Below are 22,920 nucleotides of genomic sequence, written 5' to 3'. Positions count from 1 at the left end.
AATCAGAAACAGGAGGTCCCTGCAGGGTCAGGGAGGACTCGGAGCGCAGGCAGAGCTGAGCCAGGGCAGGCTCACGCTTGCCTCTCCAAGAGGGAGGACAACACCACAGTTTCCTTAATCTGCAGTGTGCGTGGCAAGAAAGAGAACACACAGGAAAAGACACAGCCTGCCCTTTTCTCTTCTCCTGAGATAACCCTAACCTCATTCTGTACGTCCAGAATAAATCTAGATTCATTTAAATCTGCTCAGACCCTAGGCTGTTCAATACAACTGCTTTCCCACTGTCTAGCCAGGGCATAAATTTCTTTTCTGAATATATACATTCTATCTTGAAATCACAAAACCTTAGAATTAAAGGGTACCTTAAAGGAATAAAGCCCAACTTCTGAACTAACAACTCCTGTATTTTCCTGCAATGAATCACAGACTAATGGTTTCTAGGAAACCTTCAAATATTACATTTTAATATAAAGTAGCTTTAGGTGAATGCAGACAGATGATATCCTACAGGTCGGGATGTCCAAGGGAAACAGGGCACACAGCCAGGCTTTGATTCCAAGCACTACCAGCTTATCTTTAGTGTCTATAATGAGCTCAACAAAAGCCCACCAGGAAGACCTGTAGAATGCTAGGGGAATTCACATTCTGTACTGTTTAAAATCAAACAGGATGTGTTATATCAAATACACAGAGTTTGAGAGACTGTGTAATACCGTAGAAAATAAGAAGGGTCCCCATAATGGCTCAGGATCTTGGAAATACCTCAGAAGAATATGAGATTCTCTGTAGGAGTCAAAGCCCCGCCTTAAGCTTAGAACACTCATCAAGACAGACAAAGCAGCCGGCCCGCTGGCTGAGAAACACTGAAGTCAAACAAGAATGGGAAATGTTGGGAAGTCAATATGGGGGTGAAAAATTAGAACGGTGCAGAAAAGAAATGTGACATACTGCCAAAGGAGTCCACATGATGCCCCTAAAAGGGGGATACCAAGTTCAGGAGTGTCATCAGAAAGTGTGGGTCAGCTGTACCTAAGTTCTTTTTACTACGAATATGGAGGACACACTGGAGCTCTCAGAAGACTGGGACACAAGCAAGGGCTTTTCAGTGGAGCCCACAGAGAAGCAAGGCTCAAAAATACACACAAAAGTGCCATCGCTTTATTTTGCCAGGACACAAGGTAAGGAGGGAAGAGGCAGCTGATGATAGACAAGTGAACTAGAAAGGAAGGCCGCCTGTCGGGAATTAGGGGTTCATTTCTCCTTTAAACAAGAAAGATGTGGCTTCCTCTAGATGCGCCATGTGTTTGAGGCATGTAGAGGGTTTCCCAAAAGCAGACAGGCATCCGAATGAAGGCACTGAGAAGGGTCAGGCACACGAAACAGAGCTGCTGAGGGGGGTATGATGAGCTCCTTTCTGGCGGGCAGGTGGATACGCCTGAAAGCATAGGCAGCTGCAAACTGGCATTCGTCTTCCTCTTCTGTCTCACCCCGTCTCCCAACGCACGCCTAACACGTCATTCCCTGAGCTCCCATCAGATGATCTGAGAAAGGTTGGCAGATCATACCCCCTTGCAGAGGAAGCAGCAGCTGCAGAGCCCTGAGAAAGCTCATCAACTCCCGCGCAGGCAGCTGGCTGACCCGAAAAGACGGAGTTCACAGGCTGCCCTTTCCCCAAAGCTTACAACGTTCTCTTAAAGGATTAACGGCCAAGCAGTGCTCCGGAAAACAAAGTCAATGGCAGGGCACTGGGCACCACGGCCGAGATCACTAGTGATAACCAGAGAGAACAACAGGCATCCAGGGGACAGGGACAAAGAAGTCTCTTGGAATCGCCATCCCTGTGGGCAGGGACTCAAGAGGATGCTGGCCTTGCCATGTTATGTTCACCCACTTATCACTGACCAAAAGAGTTCCAGGATGAGTGACTTGCCATGAACACAGCAGATCTTATTAATTTGGCCTTTGCTAAAGCATTAGATACAGCACCTCAAGAAATTTTACTTGGGAAATTAATTCAAATTGGTTTGGTTCAGTACACAATCACTGGAGTTTAAAAAGTGGCTGAAGGATGATAAACAAAAGACAGTTAAGTGACAGTACAAGCGGTGAAAGACTTGGGGTCAACAGCAAAGCCATTCTTGTTTAGGGGTTCTATTCAAGGCCAAGGAAAGGAGTAAACAACTCACTAATGAGATCTGCAGAGGGCACTCAGCTGGGAGGTGGAGGGACCGCATGGACAGGGGCATAATAATTACAGGGCCGACTGGAAAAAAATATAGCTCATCCATCTAGAGGAAAACAACCCTAAACTCAGATCATATTCGCTGGACAGGTAGGATAAGGGGCAGAAGCAGCATGTAAAAACACAGGGAAGGCTTCCCTGGTGGCGCAGTGGTTAAGAATCTGCCTGCCAACGCAGGGGACACACATTGATCCGGGAAGATCCCACATGCCGCGGAGCAACTAAGCCCGTGTGCCACAACTACTGAGGCTGAGCTCTAGAGCCTACAAGCCACAACTACTGAGCCCACATGCCACAACTACTGAATCCCGCGCACCTAGAGTCCGTGCTCCACAGCAAGAGAAGCCCCTGCTTGCCGCAACTAGAGAAAGCCTGAGCGCAGCAACGAAGACCCAACTCAGCCATACGTATATATATACATACATAAATAATTAAAAAAAAAAACCCACAGGGAATGTCTCATAGGGGCCAGAGTGCTTCAAACCAAAGGCGACCTAAAATAAAGCAGTGTCAGAGAAGAGGTGCTCTTGCAGTGAGGTCGACTATCATTTTCCCAAAAATGGGGGTGCATTCTGCACTGAAAATAGTCTTCAATGGCTATAAGGCCACCATTCGTATCTGGCAGATGTTCTGGTCTTTCTCGCTGGGGTTGGCATCGGGCTTGTGGACAGCACCGCTCCCAAGGAGGACTCATTCGCAGGCCACGCGGGCCACTTCTCCTAAAGCTTTCTAAGATGTGTACTGCCTCATGGCAATGGCGCAATGACTCACTGGCCAGGGGAAGTGCTTAATTTCTCTCCGTTTACTCTACCTGCAGCAGTGCAATGACTTTGGAGCCAGTTTTTCCACCATCCGTCTGAAAGCAGTGGCTCGGCACAATTATCTCTAGGCAACTCACTGCTTTAACAGGCAAGTGTCTTGTTACATTCTATCAGCTCCAAATGAGTACCAGACTAAAAAGGCTGTTTTCTTTTTAAAACCTAAAGAATGTCACCTATCTCTGCCTCCTCGTTAAACACTGTAGCACAACAGCATAATAAGAGAGCCTCGTGTGGCCTCACTTTCCAGAGCAGCTAGGCAAATTATTTTCACGCTTACCTGCCTATCAGAGTTAAACATTCACCAGTGGCAGAGTGAACCCAGGGCAGAAAATGGGACTCTAGATCCCACTGTATTGCTAAGTGCTCCTGCTACACTGGGAATACATAACCGCTTCTCCAAGTTGCCACCAGATCCGACTGAGCATGCCCAGAACGAACCTCCCCACCCCCCACCCCCCAAATCCCACCTAAAGAACAGTCTAATCATTGCCCACTTCCTAGAATACCAAGATCATCAAATAGTAGTCAGAGATGTGAAGCCACATTTCCCACTATGGGTTCTTTCAGCCCAGTTGGCTTAGTGATAATATAGGCAGGGAGAAAAGAATAAGGAAGTGAGAAAGGATTGAAGAGAAACACCAGTTATGGACTATACATCATATTATTTTACACTAGACATGAATGAGCCTCAAGCAACCAAAGTACTGAACTTTGTGCTGAAGACTTAGGTCCTAGGCAGGTCCTACTGGGAAAAGCGAACAGGAAAGAATCCAAAAAGCCACAGCAACCTGACAGACTGCTTTCTTAGCTGACATTCTGTGTGACACTCTACAGATGCCCTATCCATCAGGATGTGACATGATGTTAGAGGTAAATGTCACATATCAGGGCAACGGTCTGGGCCAAAGAGCAAGAGAAGTGATCTCAATGACAAAGTCTAAAGTACAGACAGCATGTGCTCAAACTCATTCCTCCTCTAACTGTGGAGCATAAGCTGGCAATTACCAAACTTCTAGAACAAACTAAGTCCTAGGTCACAGAAAAACGTCTGCGTGAGGCAAACGCCTGCAATCACTTTGAAACAATGGATACATTTTGGTTGAGCCCAGCAGTCCGCTAAGCTCTCCGAGTCAGAACAGCGATCATCACCGAGTTCTGGCTCTGTTTCCCGGGAAGGCTGGAGGAATCGCTTCGTTCCCAGCACTGCCCAGTGACAGAAGGCCCCGTGAGAAAGAGCCTTGAGGAACTCCTGGTAAGAAATACTGCTGAGCAGCACGCATGTCCTTGGGGCAACCAGCCATGGGGATGAAGGACAAAAGGAAAATGTCACAGGGCTTCTCACAAACGCTCTCCTGCCAGCTGTCAGAAGTGTGAAACGCAAACTCATTTCCTAATAAATGTTTTCATTTCCTTTGTACATGACAAAAGGTCTAGAGGTGACAAATGGGAGGGGCCGGGCAGCAGAGGCCTCTGGAGGGAAGAACCCGAGGCAAACGTCCTGCACAGTAAGCAGGGCTCCACTGTTTGTCCCAGGGAAGGAAAGGATGGTGGAGATAAAAATATTCCACGTAGAAGTTTCTCATCTGTCGTTCATTTTACGGCATCTACTAGGAAGATCATATACAATATATGCCTAAATTTTGCAGGTTTAAAAATATACAGGCCCAAGAGTGTTTAACCAAGGTTAGATTGCGAGTTTGAAGTGAGGTCCCTTTTCTTTTGATGGGGAAAAGCTGGAATAATAAAAGAATACAAGCTTTCTCAGCATGTTGTTTTCTGTCGCATTCTGCTCAGGGATGGGCAGCACAGTGGGAAAGTAAGAAGTGGGGCCCTGGGACCCAAGGCGTTCACTTTAATTTAAATTATGCATCTCACCTGGCCTCGGCGGCGAGCAGTTCATCATAGTGAGAGGACCGCTGATCGTCATCCTGCCGGTATCTGATCACCGTGGCCAGACCTTTGCTGACAAGGGCCTCGGCAATGTTTCTGCAACAGAAAAGATAGGTCAGTGAGCACTCGAGGTGCATGTGGGGCTCAGTCAACAGCAATAATAAGTTAGCACCTGGAGGTCTTAACGCATCCTGGCAGAGGGAGGGAGACGCCAAGGATTTCAAGCCCAATGAGTTGCTAAGCTAGAAATCCAAATAAAAAGGAGGGATAACCAAGTCCCCTGGCTCAGCATTTTTCTGGTTAGTACAGTCAGATGCTATATCAATCCATACATAAAACCTGGCAGAAAATATCTGTAAAAAGCCCACATTACGCAGGGCTATTTACAGAATGTTATAAACAAGCCACTACCCTCAAGAAAAGTCTGCTCTAAAATATCAGGCACGCAGATAAAAAAAAAAACAAAGCACATAAAAGCATGACCTAAATTTCTCAAAATCTCCTTTCTAGCCTATACTGGAACTAGAAAATACCGTGTTCCAGTTTGGCAATGTTGGGAACACTGGTTTCACGTAACACTCAAAGTGTGTCTCTTCTCATCAGAACTCCCAAAACACTGGCTCTCCCCTGAACCCAAAGGGGGCTTGGAGGAGGTGAGGCTAGGAAGGAATTGGGTCGGGGGGGCAGGCATTGGGGTGGAATGAAAGATCTTTTTAAAAAATTGCATGAGTCCTGGAAACGAAGTAAAAAGTATAAACCCTGTGTTGACCAGCTTTGGAACAATACTCCCAACAGTCTTTTTAGGACCACAGGATATTCAGATTAGAATCCTGCTTCAAAAAAATTTCTCCAACGTGCTGAATCTTTTCTTCACTAGAATAAGAAAGCGGGGCCACTGTGAGTGGCTTCCGTCTACTCAGAAGAGTACGCTGGAAATGGCGCTCAGACAACTAACGAAGCGATTTCCATGGTTCCCCCCGCCCCAAAGTGGAAAAGGACCTTTGATCCTTTGATGGGCAGAAATGAAACTGCGAAAACAAATTTTCAAGTTACCTGTAGCCAAGTACTGCAAAACAAGAGGCATAATATCACTGGGGGAGAGCGGCGGTTATGTCTTTCTTTGTGTCTGTCGTAATTACACCAAAGGCCCCACTCAGACCATCTGGTGAGCTGCCCTTTAGGGAGGAGGGACGGTAAGCAATAGGCTACTGTACCATATGCTACGATTTAGTGTCGATGGGGAATGCAGTTAACTCTAGTGGTTCTTAGACTCTCAGACTGCGGGGATGCAGTGAGCCGGGCTAAGCGGTCTATAGGCATGTTTAAGCCACTTAAAGGTTCTCTTCATCAAAACCCAGGGATTTACTTTAAAAAAGGGGAGGGGGGATATGTGCGGGTAGATAAAGGAGGAAAAGATGCTGTGGCTGATTCTCTTCTCATTATGTGCCCCTCTGCTGCCTGCTTATCTACTGCCAGCATGATATTAATATCTCCAAACTGCCACGGAATTAGCACTTCTCAAAATCCACTCCCACAAAGAGGCTGCTTTGCTGGCCACCCTGTCTCCTGAGTCACTGCATAAGTGTGCTGGCAAACGCTGTCATTATCACAGAGCTGGGTTTGGCAGTGTGGAGAATGCCAGCAGCCCCAAATCAGCAGCTGTAGATGATGCTGTATGGGGAGAATTTAACTAAGGGTGTCACCAAAGGCCTGAAAGGGCAGGAGAGAGGCTCCGCCCACCAAGAAGTCAGAGAGAAGATGGGGACGAGCCCACCTGTGACAGGTTGAGATGGCTTAGTGATTGGAAATGCCAGAAGAACAAAGACACGTTTGGTACTAGTGCCTTTGGAATAACGGTGCATTGACATTTTACAGTCAACACGTGGGGTCTGGAGGAGAAAGTTGGAATGACAGGGCAGAAGAGGGAGAATTCACACAAATAAGCTTCTATATGAAAAGCTAGAGAATACTAAGCAAAATAGCACAAATGTTTAACGATCCACCCTGGTTAATTCTGCTCCAGTCAATTCACAGTATTTTTTTTTTTTTTTTGCGGTACGCGGGCCTCTCACTGTTGTGGCCTCTCCCGTTGTGCAGCACAGGCTCCGGACACGCAGGCTCAGCGGCCATGGCTCACGGGCCCAGCTGCTCCGCGGCATGTGGGATCTTCCTGGACCAGGGCACGAACCCATGTCCCCTGCATCGGCAGGCAGACTCTCAACCACTGCGCCACCAGGGAAGCCCCACAGGATTGAACCGAGTTCCTGTGTGGCCAGCAGAGAACCAAGGGCACAACCCTTCCCTCTCCTGCAGGGTTCTCGCCCTCCGGATCCTGCCAGCAAATGTCTACAAACCAGTTAGAGCCGCAGATTCTACACTCCACAACCTGCCCACCACCTTCCCTCCCTTCTCTCCAAAGCTTCAGTGTGAGCCATATTCCCTTAGCTTCTTTTCCCTAAATACAGACTTCTCCTGGAAGAATGGTTGCGATGCTAGTACTCAGCAGCATGGAGAGTAAAAACACAGGAAACAATGACAGACATTATTATGGGGCCCCTCCTATGAGCCAGGCATGTGAGAATCACACCACATGTATTTTCTTCTTGGTGCGTGCTCCCCTGTGACATCACAGCATATTACAATTAATTCATCATCTATCTTCCAATTTGAAATTACGAAGTCTAAGAGGGCAAGGGCCGTGTCTTTCTTGCTCTGTACCCAAGTATGAGAAAAACATCTGATCATTTTGGAAATACAGCACTGGAACATTATTTCTGATCCTAAGCATTTATTAGCCAAGCTTGCCCAGCATAGAATTAAAGACAAAAGCTTTCTACATGCCTTCCCAGCTTTTGTTATTCTCCTCTCCATTATCTAACACTTGTATTTAAAGAGAATGAAAGGGGGCTTCCCTGGTGGCACAGTGGTTAAGAATCCTCCTGCCAATGCAGGGGACACGGATTCAAGCCCTGGTCCGGGAAGATCCCACATGCCGTGGAGCAACTAAGCCCGTGTGCCACAACTACTGAACCTACACTCTAGAGCCCGCAAGCCACAACTACTGAGCCCACGTGCCACAACTACTGAAGCCCACGTGCCTAGAGTCCGTGCTCCGCAGCAAGAGAAGCCCCCGCTCACCACAACTAGAGAAAGCCCGCACACAGCAACAAAGACCCAATGCAGCCAAAAATAAAATAAATTTTTAAAAAAGAGAGAGAATGAAAGGGAGACAACTAAAATGGAATTAGCCTAGATCCATGTACTTGACTCTCTCATTCATTTCTTTTGGCCACTAATGAAAGGTCAGGAGATCTCCCCCAGCCAAAGATGGCTCAGAACTCAACACCAGTGTATTCATTAGTTGCCCAGTAAGAAAAGAGAACATTAAATTATGTGCCATGACATTATGCTGCTTTAGATAAATTTATAAGTTCTGCTTTCTTGAGTGTATCAGTAATTCTACTCTAATTATACATGTCTGGCTTGAATGGATAATTCACAATCAGCATACAAAAAGGGACCGACCTAACAGCCTTGGAGTGGAGGTCTAACAGGAAATCATCTCTCTCTGTATCAGCTAGAAACACAAAGAGAATTAGTGCTGGGATTCAAATGCTTCTTCAAACTCAAGGAGAATTTTAGGTTATATGAGAAGTGAACTGTTTCCACTAGTCAAGATCAGATGTCCCTGATAAAAACACAAGCAACGTGGGTCTTTGTAAGCTTTCTCAAAAGATCTCCAAGTAGTTGACATCCTCCCCGCCCACTCATTTCCATAGCAAGCAGGTTGCAAAAAGTTCATGCTTTCTTATAAGATACCTTTGAAACCATGGGGTACTATACTCTGCCAACCTGGAGAAAAGGTGTTCTGTGCCCATATATGAGAATAGGATTAACGTAGATTTCAGTCACAGTAGGCTGTAATTATCTGATCATACCTTTTGCCTGACTTCCCCATCCCTACGCCCCAAACCCAAGATTGGAAGTAATAATCAATACATGGATAGATCAGATAACTGATTAAAATTACCTAGATTACTTAAAAGTGTGGGAGAGGAGGGGAGGGGGTAGTTTTAAAACAATCTTACAGAAAAATTGCACATACAGTAACAAAGAACATGCCAACCTTTGATTCGTTTGAGAGTAAATGACCTGTTATACCACCATCCCCAAAACCTTTAGTGTGCATTTCCTACAAACCAGGACATCTTCCGACATAATCAGAAAATAGACTTGAGCCAGGATATCAGTATGGACACAGTACTGCCATCTAACCCACAACCCTACTCAAATGTTGCCAACTGTCCCAATAGAGAACTTAGGGGAAACCAAATCAAGCTCAGAATCAGGTGCTGCATTTTGTTGTCCTGTCTCCTCCGCCTGGAACGGTCTACCATGATTAGTCTACCACGACCTTGAAACTTTTCAAGAGCATAGGCCAGTAATTTTGGCCTGTCTGACGTCTCTATGATCAGAGGCAAGTTATGTATCTTCGGCAGGAATGTCACAGAAGTGATGCTGTGCTGTTCCCATGGCTTCCTTTGAAATGATGTGTAATTTACAGATAATGTTCATTTTGATCACGTGATTCAGGCAGTGTCCACCAGGCTTCTCCACTGTAAAGTTACTTTCTTCCTTTTTATAATAGATACTGAAAAGAGACACTTTGAACTATGTAATTTTCATCAAACTCCCAAGTTATTCATTTATTAATTTGTATAGGTATACGGCCATGAAATATTTTATTTAAAGGGTCATATAATCCACTACCATCATTTTTAATTCTGATGCTGAAATTTTTCCCAATTTGGCCAGTGGGAGCCAAGTCAAGCTGGCTCCTGTGTCCTGTCATTCTCTGAGCACTTCCTTGCTTTCGGGCACAATGCATTCCAGGCTTATCTTCCACTGTTTTCTGCAGCTCTGAAATTAGTCATTTATCCAAGTAGTCCACATTTACATTTTTATCTCCATACATTTCTTTCTATATCTATAACTACCGAAAACCATGTGTGGCAGTCATGAAAACGTGCCTCTCGGATCTCTGACTGCAGGAAGCATAATTGACTGACAGCCCAGCTGCTATGCTCTGAAACCCATCACTGTTTCCGCCAAGGCTATGCTTCCCACCAGCTGCTTCTAGCCAATGACTGGGTGCAGTGGAAATACTAAGGCAGGCCTATTGCTGAGAGACCTGGGACTCCTCTGACAGGCAGCTTTGGCTTTGAGGACTCCTTATCACCTTTGCTGAAACTCTTACAACTGCCCACAGCCCCAGCTTAGGTTTTTCCAATTCAACCTTCCATCCCTCCCTTTTCCACAGAGGTTAGGCATTCACAGCCTCCTCCAGCTCCCTTCCCATTTCCCCTCAATTTTCCCTAATTAACCTCTTGTCCGTTTAATCCTGTCTTGGCATCAGTTTTTTGGAGAACCTGAACCAACATACCATGAGTTCACAAAGGTACTAAAACCCCATTCCAACACTACAGGGCTGATGTAGTTTTCTTCCTTTCCACATTTATACATCCCTTCTGACAGTGGGAAGCCTGCCTTCCATTATCCTTAATTCTTTTCCTTACATGAGTAATCTTCTCTACATACACACATACAGTGTCTCACACATTCTTTGATTTCTACAGTTTGGTCCTAACAGTAGAGCTAATTTATAGGGTATACGCTACTTGTCAAGAGAACCTGGGGTAAATGGATAAGAATATTTCAAGGGTGGACATAAGGCATAACACCAGAACACACACACACACACACACTCTCTCTCTCTCTCTCTCTCTCTCTCTCTCTCTCTCTCTCTCTCTTCATTCTCCATCTGAGTAAGGATAACAGATAACTCTCAATGGCTCTGGCTCATAGATCTCTAGCTATTTGAACTAAACATTTCCCACTTAAACACCATCAACATTTTATCAGTCACTGAAGTAGATGTCCATGGAAATTACAAAGCAGAGTATTTCCTTAAGGAAAACAAACGCGTGGACACATATTCAGAATAAAGTAAGCCCATAAAGAAATGCCTTTACACTATATTTGAGTCAAGGCTAAAGGAAATGGTTGGAAGATAGTTAACAGCTCAATTCAATTGTAACAGTCACATCATCTCTAGCAGAGGCACCTATCTCACGTGTGAGCATACATGCACACACATACACGCATTCCCCAAGACTTCTCTACAATAACTTCAAGGCCCCGTGGGTCAAATTTCATAAGCTGAGCACAAAATGTACCCCATGGCTATTCACTGTGCAAACATGATCCAACAAGACATCAGGCATGTAGCCAGGGCCTCTGTCACCCATGACCCTCAAAGACTCCAGTATCTTATGCTGGGAAACTGCCTCTGCTTTGTTTCCACATTGGCTGGACCTTCAAGACAAGGACAGCCTTCCTCAAAAGTGCTGAGATGGAGAGCTCTGGCTGACAGGGTTCCCATACTAATTTCTAACGTATCAGATGGCTCATCTCATGTCTCGGCTATATAGGAATCTGCTTCTGTGGGGCTGAACCACAGGGAACCTATGCGGGGCTGATGTCTTTCTTTGCAAATAAGTTAGAGACAAGGAAGAGGGAGAGACCACCACAAGATTCGGTAATAAGGCAGAAAGCGAGGAGGACTGGACAGCTATCTTCTTCAGAATATCAGGGCCACCTTTACTCATATACACAGAAAACATGGGCTCTCAGTCTAAGAGGGCAAAGAAGTGGGGAAAATGATTAATGGCTAACAGGCCCCAAGGCCAGGTTCCCCTCCGATCTTCTCTACAAGTTCACATACAGACCTCTAATACCCACACCAGGCAAGAACCTGGCAATTTCAAGCTTGAGACAGACTTGACTTTTATAGGCTGACAAAATAAGATTGTAAAGGGTGAGAGTAGAATCCTAGATGAGAGAGATCTAAGACAATGGGCAGTGAACAAGTATCTTTACTGACTACTGTTTTTTCCCCAGGCCTCAAACTAGGAAAAAGCCCAACAGAGCAACAGGGAGCTGCCACAAGCTAGTATGACAGCGTCTCCAAGGGTCGCACTTTGCCTCTCCCACCCAGTGTCTTTTATCCTCCAATCTTAGATTGAATTCCCAAGAATCTGGAACAATGAGTTTCCCATTTTTTTTTTCTTAAAATACATCCAGGAGGCACTTCCCACATAACCAAGCAGCATATGTAGACAGGAGATTCTGTTTTAGAAGCATCAATAATTAGAAACATCTGCGGTGGCACGACATGCTTTACAGACTTCCCAAATCTCTCTCCCACCATCTTCCCTATTTTTTCACTCACCCCTTGAACTAATGTTAATTCTAAAAATAACTAAAATAGATTTTTTTGGCTCTTTTTACTCTTAATGGCTCCATATTCTGTTTAACAAGTCCTGTCATCAGGACAGTCACCAGAGGATCCGAACGGTGCCTAGAGACGCTCCTGGAACTCATAACACAGATCAAAAACAACAAAGAAGATTCAAAAGCCTCCATGTCCCTACCCAGGCTTTAGAAACTACAGTGAAATGAGGGAGAAAAAGCAGTGATTAAGAGTCTTAGGGCAGGACATACTCACTCCAGACACAGAGCCAAAGGTGACCGCTTTTGTCAACCCACCAACCCAGCTGTGGTTATATGGAACGTGAAACACAGCATGACCCACAAGGAAGCATGACCCCAGAAAGCCGGACTCAAGAACAGGCAAGTGTGGAATGGACTGATCTGAACAGCCTTAGAAGCTAATCAAGCAAAAAGGCACCCTTTCAAACAAAATACTCTCCAATAAGTAGCTCATATTTAATAAGCGTTCAGAATATATACAGGTTCTAAACACAAGTGTTCTACCAGTGAGAGCATTTTCTAGAGACTGGATTTGAGATTATGAAAATCAAGACCTGTTCAGAACAAGGACTCTGTCTTTATCCTTTCATAAATCCTACTCATTCTCTCTCATGGGGAGGGGGATGGAAAGGAACCAATGCAGACTGATATGGACTAAGTACAGCTGGAGGAATCCAAAAGGATGCATGGTTAAAATGAAACCAAAGGAGACCCGTAAACAAGACTTGCAGAAATGAAGAAAGGAAAGAAAGGAGGAACGAGGGAGGGGAGAGGGGAGAGAAAGGGGCAAGAAAAAAAAAATCATTCCACAAAAAAATTACTGCTTTGTAGTAAGAGAAATCCTTGAATTCCCAACACAAACATCCATCCAAGCTTCAGTATTAATAGTAGGCTTACCCCTGAGCATAGACAAAAGCCTCACCAGCTTCAGAGGCCACAACCCACTGAACACCAAGAGCACTCTTCAGTTTGGGAAGAAAAGAAATAAAAGCAAAGATATCTAGGGAGCAGGGTGTAAAAAACTGGGTGATGAAGAGATGGGACTTCCCACTCGACCTGTCAAGAACAGCTATTTCTCTGCTCCAAGATGCGTCTGAGCCCAATCACCCCCATTACCCTATTCCCACTCAAGCCCTACACGAGAGCACACCTACCCTGATTCTCCTGAGAAAACTAACAGACAGAAAATAAGACATAAATATACTTGGAAGCAGTAGAATTGAACACCTAATTCATTCCCTAATTCTGTCTGGGGAAGAGAATAGTTGAAAATATGGGTCAAAACAATTTTGAAAAGGAAGGGGAAGAAGCGTAACACCAAACAGTTACGCTTACGACATTTTATTCTGCCCCCAGGATTTCTGCAGTACTGCAATCTTATCGCCACCTCTTATGTGACAACTCCATTTATTTGGCAATATCCTGGTTATGGCTTTATAAGACAAGGAAAACATGGTGTCAGACTCTATTATGCCAGCTTCTCTCTGAGTATCGCCGTACTTCCAAGTCAGCAGAGTATCAGAGGAGGTTAGGCCAATGATGAATCTTGGTTGAGGTATGAGGGGCATATTAAATGTAAGCAACAATAAAACAATGCCACTTCAAATATTTACCCCAATCTCCAACTCTCAAAATAAGACAAGAAAAAAAATGTCTGTTTCATAGACAGAAACTTCATGGACTCACTTGAATCTCCCTCTACTACAGGACAGAACATGGGGTATACACCCAAAAGTGACACTCCCTCTCTTGGACAACCATCTTTGTTTCCCAGGAGACAACTAGATCCCTCAAAAAACAATTAAGATAATTAAATACTGTATTTAGCTTGAAGTAGGCTGTCTAACAAATATGCACTTCCAATCCAAACTGGTCCACTCATTGCTAAATATGCCATGCATTTACATTTCAAACTATTTGCAGGACATGTGAATTTGCATGACTCATCACCAAGTAAAACTCAGCATTTCAAAAATAAAGCTCACTTCCCCAGATTAAGCTTTTCTGAAATCCACCAAATCAGCTCATTCTCCTAACATCTCTAATTGTGGGACCATCATATTCCCAGTCACCTAGGCCTGACATCTCTACTCATTCCCAGATAAAATTGGTTGTCCAAACTTTGAATTCAAGTCACCAATGCTTCTCCCACGACTGTTCTGTAATCTGTTCTTTCTGACTCAGCTGCGGCCCCCACTACTCCTCACCTGGACTGCAGCCTCCCCCTACCTGGCCTCCTGGCAAAGCTGACCAATCCTGAGCACTGTCAGTTGAACCCTCTTAATCTTCGTTCTCCAGTCTACCACAATCACAGAAACCTTGTTTGAAATTTTCCGATAATGATTCCAGATTTAATGAACATCTACGGGGTGTCTACTATAGGACAGGCTTTTTAACACACATTAACCCAATCCTTCTATAGCAATACAGAGTTAGTATGCATATATTTCTTAAAAAAAAAAAAGTTACCAGTTCTAGGCTTCCTACAAGTAATCCTGTTAGTAAGTGGCAGAGTCTCAATTAGAAGCCAGATGTTTAAAAATTTCAAATCCAAGGCTAAAAAACCTTAATTTAGAATCAATTTGTTATATCACATAATGCTGACACTGTTAGGGAACCGTTGACTGAAACTGCCTGCCTTGGCCAGGCCCAATGATAACCACTTGCCTGAGTTGTCTCGTAACAGGAGATCCCGATGAAGGATGCAGAGCTGTCATGGAAAACTAACCAGGAGGGGTAGAAAGGAGGAGGCAGGAGAGGATATGTCCTGCTAACCTCCCAGAAACCCTCATGCTGGAATCCATCTTGGCTGAAAGATGTGCGCGCTACCAGGGAGGACCCTGAGGCAGACCAAATATGGGCAAAGCAAGATGATTGGCCAGAGACAGCCCCGAAACTAACCCCACTACCATAAACCCTGAGACTGCAAGCCACGTGGCAGAGCAGTCCTCCCGGGTTCCCTGACCCTGCAGCTCTGTGCCCAGGTGCCCCTTCCCAACGTCTTTGCTTTGTGGGCAAAAATAAATAAATAAATAAAATTTCAAATCCAGTTCTCTTTTGACCACAGTGCCGTAAACTACAGGTAACAGACTATTAAAGAGGCATTCTACTAGGGAGCTCTCATATACTTCTCTAACCTTATTCTATTAAATGCCTCTCAACCTCCTGCTTTAGTCTAACCAGTCAAGCATGGCAGTCCGCCATCTCAATTCCTCTGGCTGGGCCATTTGTTTGGCACTTATCTTTTACTGCTGCAGATTATTATCTTCCTTTGTGTACATATCTTGTCTTCCTACCCAGATCGTATTCCCTATTGGTCCAAAAAGAGCCACACACTTAGTAGGCACTCAATAAGTATTTATTGGCTAGCTGATTGATTGCACTCTCAGAGTTCCCAGGGGGTTCTGTGGGTGGTTGGATGCAAACAAAGTAATAACTGACTGAGTCATAGAATTTGAGCAAAAAGAGTCCGGAGAGATACGCTAATCCAAAAACCTCCATGTACAGATGAAGACAGACCCAGAGAGAAACCCTGAAAATTGTTAAATGAGTTGTCTAAAGAAACACAGACTGACACCATCACAATGGGCATCTGATAGCCTTCTGATTCGCAGCCTATTTCCCTTTAGTATGCTGCTGTCCTTTTAAAATTCTATAAACTAGGAATAAATATATTGTGCACATGAATTATCCAAGACACTTTTAATACATTAAAAATTTATGAACACATTAAAAATAAACCATCCACATCATATAATAAATTTCATCACTCTAATACTAATAATCCCAGCTAAAATATAAACATTTAATTATAATAATTTGCTTGCCTTCTGGGGATTCAGAGGACTTTTTTTCCTTCTCTATGTTCTAACACAAGGTATAAATGCTGATTGTAGGCATAAGCATGTTGTCTTCACCCCTTTTCTCTGCTCCTCTTTTCTTTGAGAAACTAACAATTTACAGAACAGCAGTGTGAGGTGAAAACCTCCTTCAACTTCTCTCCCTCAGTAATGGTGGAGTGACGAACTGCCAGTCTGTAGAGTCCCCTACCCTCACCCTGACTCCTGAATCAAGTCACTGACCTATGAGAGCTCCTGCTACGCAAGCTGACCGTAGTCATTCCGTACTTTTGTGCACAATATGGTCTTTACATATGTGTTTGAAAGCCAAATAGTCATGTGTTAAAACACTGGATGTAAGAGGCAATTACCTTCCCCCCTTTCCAAGTGAAGAATAAAAGCTGGTTTAGGAATATCTATGAACATATTAAAGTGTGGAATACGTGAAAGGTACATTTCTAAAAGTCAAGAAAATATGTATCTATGTTTTTACAAAGATACTACTATATTCACGTACAGGGATTAGAGGTGATTATAACCAACTTTCTAAAAAAAGACATTCACAGTGTGGCAGAGTTAATTCTAAAAAGGAGGGCCTAATTATCACACCTAGTATCAACACTTTAATAGGGAAAAAATCCTCATCTAAGTTGTAAAGAATGAGTGAAGAGACCGAATAACACAATAATAACAGATGAATATGGTAAAACAGAAATGTTAAGAATAAATGTTTATCCAGTTCTCCTTCATCCAACAAAAGAGAGAAGTTACACACAGCATTTATATTTATTCTTCAATAGTGAAAGCCACTTAATGTTTCCCACACTTCCTCTCTCCATAGAGAGCAATTATGAGCTCGTTTCATAAAGAACTCACGGCACAGAGCCGTGATTCAGGGCAGAGGATCTGGGTTCTTACTCCAATGCTCTGGCCGTTTAAACTCTTGCAAAGGAGCTAAGCCTGCACCAGTTTCCGTATCTATAAAATGAGAGCGTAGATCTAAACGCTCTACAAAATACATTCCAGCTCAGATACTTTCTAATGTAATTTTTAAAGGGAGCTAGGATTTACTGATCAATAGTCTTACATATCTTTATATAGCACTAGCTTATAATATTCAAGGCCAACTAGATTACATAACATTTCAATAAGTATTAAACAGATCTTAGGGTTTATACACATTTCTGGTTGTGGTTGGTGGAGCACTGTGGCCACGGGTACAATTTCTTCCAGTCCCTCCACTGGGGGCTGTGAGTGCCCTCTCCTCTCTGCACACACTATGGTGGTAAATGCTGGGAGTCCAGGCTGCTGGGCAAACTTAAGAGGATCCTTCAACTCTTTAATGCCCACCATGTCTTTAAGATTTAATGTATTACCCAAATGCTATGGAATATAAAAAAGAGGAGGGAATGATGAACAAATAAGAAATATACAGTATATTTTCTACCAGTGAAACTAAAGTCCAGAGGGTTCTTTACTGGCTAGTACCTTCTATTTTGGCTAAGAACTTTTATCAACAGCAAGAAACCGACAGACCTCATTAGTAGAAATGTGTTCAAAGAACCGATTCAATAATAGAATCCACACTTAACAGCAATTTATCATGTTTCTTGTATCTCTGAGGCTCCCTAGGTTATGGAGAGCTGGAATCCTACTTCTGCATCTTATCACTGAAAACAGGGAAAAATCGAAGAATCATCTTCACATTTACATGGTTCGCCAAGTACTACTTTGGCTTATCAAGTTTATACCTGAATATGTCAATAAAACAATTATGAGATGTCTGAGTAGTCCTTCTGAGCTTAACAACATACAAAAGACTATAAATTACTAAAGAGTAAGTACTAACAAGAAAAGTGGACCTCAGTATGATAGGAAAAAAAATCACAAAGACTTCATTCGTTATGATCATGGAGTTTAGAGCTGAAAAGATCTTAGTGTTTTACTCCAATTCCCTCATCTTACAGGTGGCTAATCTGAGACCCAGAGACATAAAATATCACTTAGTGACTGAACTGAACTAGAACTCAGGTCTCAAGTCATAAAACAGGCTCCCTTCCACCAAGTCAGCCCACCTCCAGTTTCCATATACAGACTGGAAAAGCTACTGATACATGCAGCAACTCAGAGGGACCTCAAAATTACAGATGGAAAACAGCTTAGTGTTTGTCACTGACGGTGGGAGGGGAAAGGCTTAGGAGGGGTAGCGCAAAAGAGATCTTTGTGATGATGGAATAGCTGTCAGTCTTGATTGTGGTGGTGGCTATATGAATCTACACACGTGATAAAATGGCACAGACCTATACACACACACTGTTCCAATGCCAAATTTCCTGGCTTTGATACTGTTCTATAACTGTGTAAGACATAACCACTGGAGCACGGGGGGCAGGTAAAGGGAACATGGGATGGACCCTTGTTTGAATCTATAATCACTTCAAAACCAAGTTTTAAAAAGTTAAAAAAAAAAGTCAATAAGAGAGGAAGGCACCAAAGATTCTAAACTCCATTCTCAACTAGAATAATAATTCTCAGCCAGAATAACCCTTTTAAGATTAAAGTCCACAGATCTCGCCATCACTCCTCTGCTCAAAACTCTTCAGTGTCTCCTGTCTCATTCAAAGTCAAAGCCAAATACTTGCAATGGCCCACAAGAACCTATATGGCCTGCTTCCATGCCCCCACCCCGCCCTCCCACCTTCCTGGATTATCTACTGGGAATTAAAAGGCAAGATGTTTGTGACCTAGTATTCGAGGTGCTGTGAACCTTGTAATTAAGCAAGCACAGGGTCCTGAGGAAGGACATACACAGATGCTGAACTGGGGTCTCGGTTTGGCTGGGTCCCAAAGGTAAAGTTTCACTAAGAAGTCAAGAGCTAAAGGGTGAGTGGGAGCTGGCTAGGAAAATCTATGTTCCAGGCACACAGAGCAAACTTACTTCAAGAATGGTGTGTTTTTGCTTTTATTTATTTATTATTTATTTTTATTATTATTATTTTTTAACAGAAATGGATGAGAGCCAGGGAGTATTAAATATAAACATGGAGAGGTAAGCAAGGGTCAGCTCATGGGTTTGTGTTAATCCTAAAGGCTGTGGGACGATTAATGAAGACTTAAAGCAGGAGAACAATCAGATTCGTTTCAGAAAGCAAATTGCAACAGTAGTGTGCAAAATGGATCAGAAGAGATTCAGACTAGAAACAGTAAGGCCAGTAGGAAGACGGACAGCATAAACCAGGCAGTGAGGAGAGAAAGGCTGAAATGAACCTGAGATCTACCTGTAGGTAATCAGGAATGGAGAGACAGGTGATAAAGATGACATTTTGATTTGTGGAATAAAAGGCTAAGTAAAAGGTGGCACCATCAATCAAGATGTGATCATTTGAGTAAAGAAACAGCTTTTCAAGGAGAGACCATGAGCTCCGTTTCAGCCATACTGAGCTTCAGTAACTAAGTGGTGATGTTCATCCAGTCAAAAGCTGGATATATTGGTGGAGAGTCTGGTAGGAAGAATTGGGCTAGAGACACAGATTTCAGGTAAATCAGCAGCATCTACCTGCAAACTGAAGCCAGGGGATGAATGAGACCACCTGGGAGGGTGAGCAGAGGGAAGAAGAGGGTCAAGGATAGAAGCTTAGGAAGCACAAATATTTAAGGAGCACTCAAAGTAGATGGAGGACAAGTATTCGGAGTCGTAGAAGGAAATTCAGGCAAGTATGGTGTACTGAAAAGGAGGAAAATAAAAGTCCAAAAAAGATTGTGATGTTTTAAATACCGCAGAGAGATCAAATAAAAGGATTGAAAAGTGTCCTTGAGGGAAGCACTGGTCTAGGTAGGCTCTGTTTCAATGACGTGGAGTAGCCAAAGCCAGATGGTAAAGAATGCATAGCAAATGGACACAGAATTAAAATTGCTTTTAACTCTTAATTAACTTGGCCAGGAAGAGAAGACAAGAATAGGAAAAGCAGATATGGTAAGGGAAGACTAAAGGGAAATTTTTAAAAATTGTTTTTAAAAGGGGGGCGGGGAGAGCTGATGGCACAAAATCCTCAGGAGACCAAAAGCAACAGAATTCAGGGCGTGTAGGTAGAAAAATTAGTTTGGAAAGAAAGAGGGTGAAATCTTCCAGAGATGGGAAAGGAGGAGGTAAGAAAGCAAGCAGGAGGAAGACAAGTTTGGGGCTGAGAGACTAAGAAATTAAAGGCATTTTCCTGATAAGCCCGTATTTTATCCAGAAAATAGGAGATGAGATTGTCTGCTGAGAGTGAGGGGCAAGAGAACAGGGTAGGGGGCTTAACTGAAGATGGCTGTGAAAATCTAAAATAGCTGTTCGTAGTGAAATAACAGCATGAAGACAGAACTTATGCAAAATTAATCCAGCCGCATTATGCAGGAAGGAATGGAGAGCAGAAAACCTGCAGTTAGAAAAGGCATCTCTTTTTTTTCTTTTTAACATCTTTATTGGAGTATAATTGCTTTACAGTGGTGTGTTATAGTTTCTCCTTTATAACAAAGTGAATCAGCTGTACGTACACATATATCCCCCCCCACCCTCCCTACCCCACCCCTCTAGGTGGTCACAAAGCACCGAGCTGATCTCCCTGTGCTATGCGGCTGCTTCCCACTAGCTAGCTATTTTACAATTGGTAGTGTATATATGTCCATGCCACTCTCTCACTTCGTCCCCTAGAAGGCTAATGAGTTAATATAGATCCGAGTTGTTGAACGGAGCACAGCGATAGCAAGAGACACAGGAAAGGACTGATAAGGGAATTCTTTAACAATAAACAACTAAATCATCACCTAATCACTGAACTGCTTTCTCTCAAGACCCCAAGGGTCACCAAGGCAGAATCAAACATCCTTAATTTCAGCTCCTGGTGGGAACTAAAGCTCTGGATGGCTGGTCCCTGGATGGTTCCTGACTATTAGACTTCCCAGTCCAAAATGGTTGTACTCCTTCTTGAACAAAAACCAACTTACTGACCCATTAAACCTGAATGACCATGCCTGTTTAAAGCACATCTGGAACTACATCCTGTATGAGCGACGATCAACTCTGATTTCAAGCTACACAGTTTGAAAGCCAGTTTTAAAAATCAGCATTATTAGGACATACAAATGGAAATGAGAAGCAGGTATGTGGTAAGTGGGAGGAGGAATAAGCAACGAGAAATACAAAGTTGATCATCATCAGCAAAGAGAGGACAGGTGAAGCTATGAATTAACAAAATACTGAAATCATTTACAGACAAAAAAGAGCAGGATCAAGACGACTCTTAGGCAATATGAAGCCAAAGGGCTTAATTAAACCTTTTTTGTTTTAAGTATTATATCAAGGCAAGGTGTGGCACTTAGAGCGCTTGGCATCTCATCTCTGAAGTTCAATTCTAAAGACTGATGATCAACGATATTTTTGCTATCTGTATGGCATCTTTTCTCTGAAGAAGTGTACGACATAGGTAAATGTGTCTGAAAGCATTACTAACCTGCTTCCAATATTGATCTTCCCAAATTAACTACATGGAAAGAAACCACCTCAAATTCTTTATGTTATAGAAAGAAGCAAAGAGGTATGGCCAAGAATATGTAAACTGTAGAGAATTCAGGAAAACAGCACATGTGCAGATGTGCTCAGAGGGACACACCAATGCAATCACCAGTAGTGTTTCTCTCTCAATGAAATTCCCGCCTGACTGCTGATCTGGGTGCGAGCTAATTTCCCCCAGGGTAAAAACTGCTGTTGAGAGGCAGAACTCTCTACCATCTGTTACTGAGAATTAGCATAATGACAGATTATCTAATCCCTTACATTTAACAGTTACAGGGGTGCTCTTACAACACCAGTTTGGTCACATCCTCATTCACGTGGCCTATCCCCACCCCATAGAAGTTGGTCCTCCCAGCCTGCTGGTGATGAATCTGGTCTGGATTTTACCCCCAATCTTGCCTAAGAGTCCAGGTGCTTTGCCATGAGAAGCTGTGCTAACCCATTTTATTCAGGAATGGGAATGCAGCTGTTATTCCAGATGCATCTGAAAAGAAAGAGAAACTGTCTCCAGGAGACCAGCAAAACTCACGCCAGGCAGTGCCTTCCTTCATAACAAGACCAGGTTGAAAATTTCAACTGAGACAAGGCAAAGGTTAAGTCAGTGCTGATCTGGTGAATGTGACAGAAAGGAGAAAGACATAAGAAATCAAGAAATTAAGTGGAAATCAAGAAAGTAATAAAAGACTGCTGTTTTCCCGGTTCAAGTGTGCCAGATAGCGAGACTTAGGTAGCATTTAAAGAATGAGAATTGGACATCCGGAAAAACAAGGACATGCTTATAGGATCAAATAACCAGGAAGAGATGGATGGCTGCCTGGGGTACCCAATGCAGGAAGAGAACTGTCCTGTCACCAGTGACCGGCAAAGCAACAGTTCAATTAGAAAGAAGTGAAAACACAAGAGACTGTATTGAAAACAGTTTTCAAATACAGCCATTTCCACATAATCTGAGTCTTGGTAAGGGTCAAGAGAAAACATTACAAGAAAATGTACTTGCATTTAATGTGATAACAGGTGTGCTTATTTTTTTTTTTTTGGCGGGGGTGGAGGGGTGTTTCTTCATCATAACTTTCTGGATATAAGTGAAATCAAATATTTATTTATAACATTTATTAATCTAGAAGTATTGTTTTAATTAAAACCCTACCCACTCTTTTTCTCCAACTATGCTCTGCATGAGGGTATTTAACATTAGAATGTACGTTATCGTTAGAGACAATTTTGAGATAGTTCTCTCTCATCCAT

General features: G+C 43.3%; 1 protein-coding gene across 2 annotated transcripts in view; it reads right to left on the bottom strand.

Annotated features, from left to right (window-relative positions):
- SND1 (staphylococcal nuclease and tudor domain containing 1) overlaps window positions 1-22,920 on the bottom strand; it is a 427,993-nt gene that overhangs the window by 183,183 nt on the left and 221,890 nt on the right. For both annotated transcript variants that reach the window (XM_081244332.1, XM_081244333.1), the window contains one exon: window positions 4,939-5,049. In XM_081244332.1, coding sequence (XP_081100458.1) covers window positions 4,939-5,049 — 111 coding nt within the window. The remainder of the gene's footprint in view (window positions 1-4,938; window positions 5,050-22,920) is intronic.

Source organism: Mesoplodon bidens (genome assembly GCF_964165515.1).
Source record: "Mesoplodon bidens genome assembly, chromosome: 9".
In the NCBI taxonomy this organism is placed as follows: domain Eukaryota; kingdom Metazoa; phylum Chordata; class Mammalia; order Artiodactyla; family Ziphiidae; genus Mesoplodon; species Mesoplodon bidens.
This window is presented reverse-complemented; position numbering and strand designations above follow the sequence as displayed.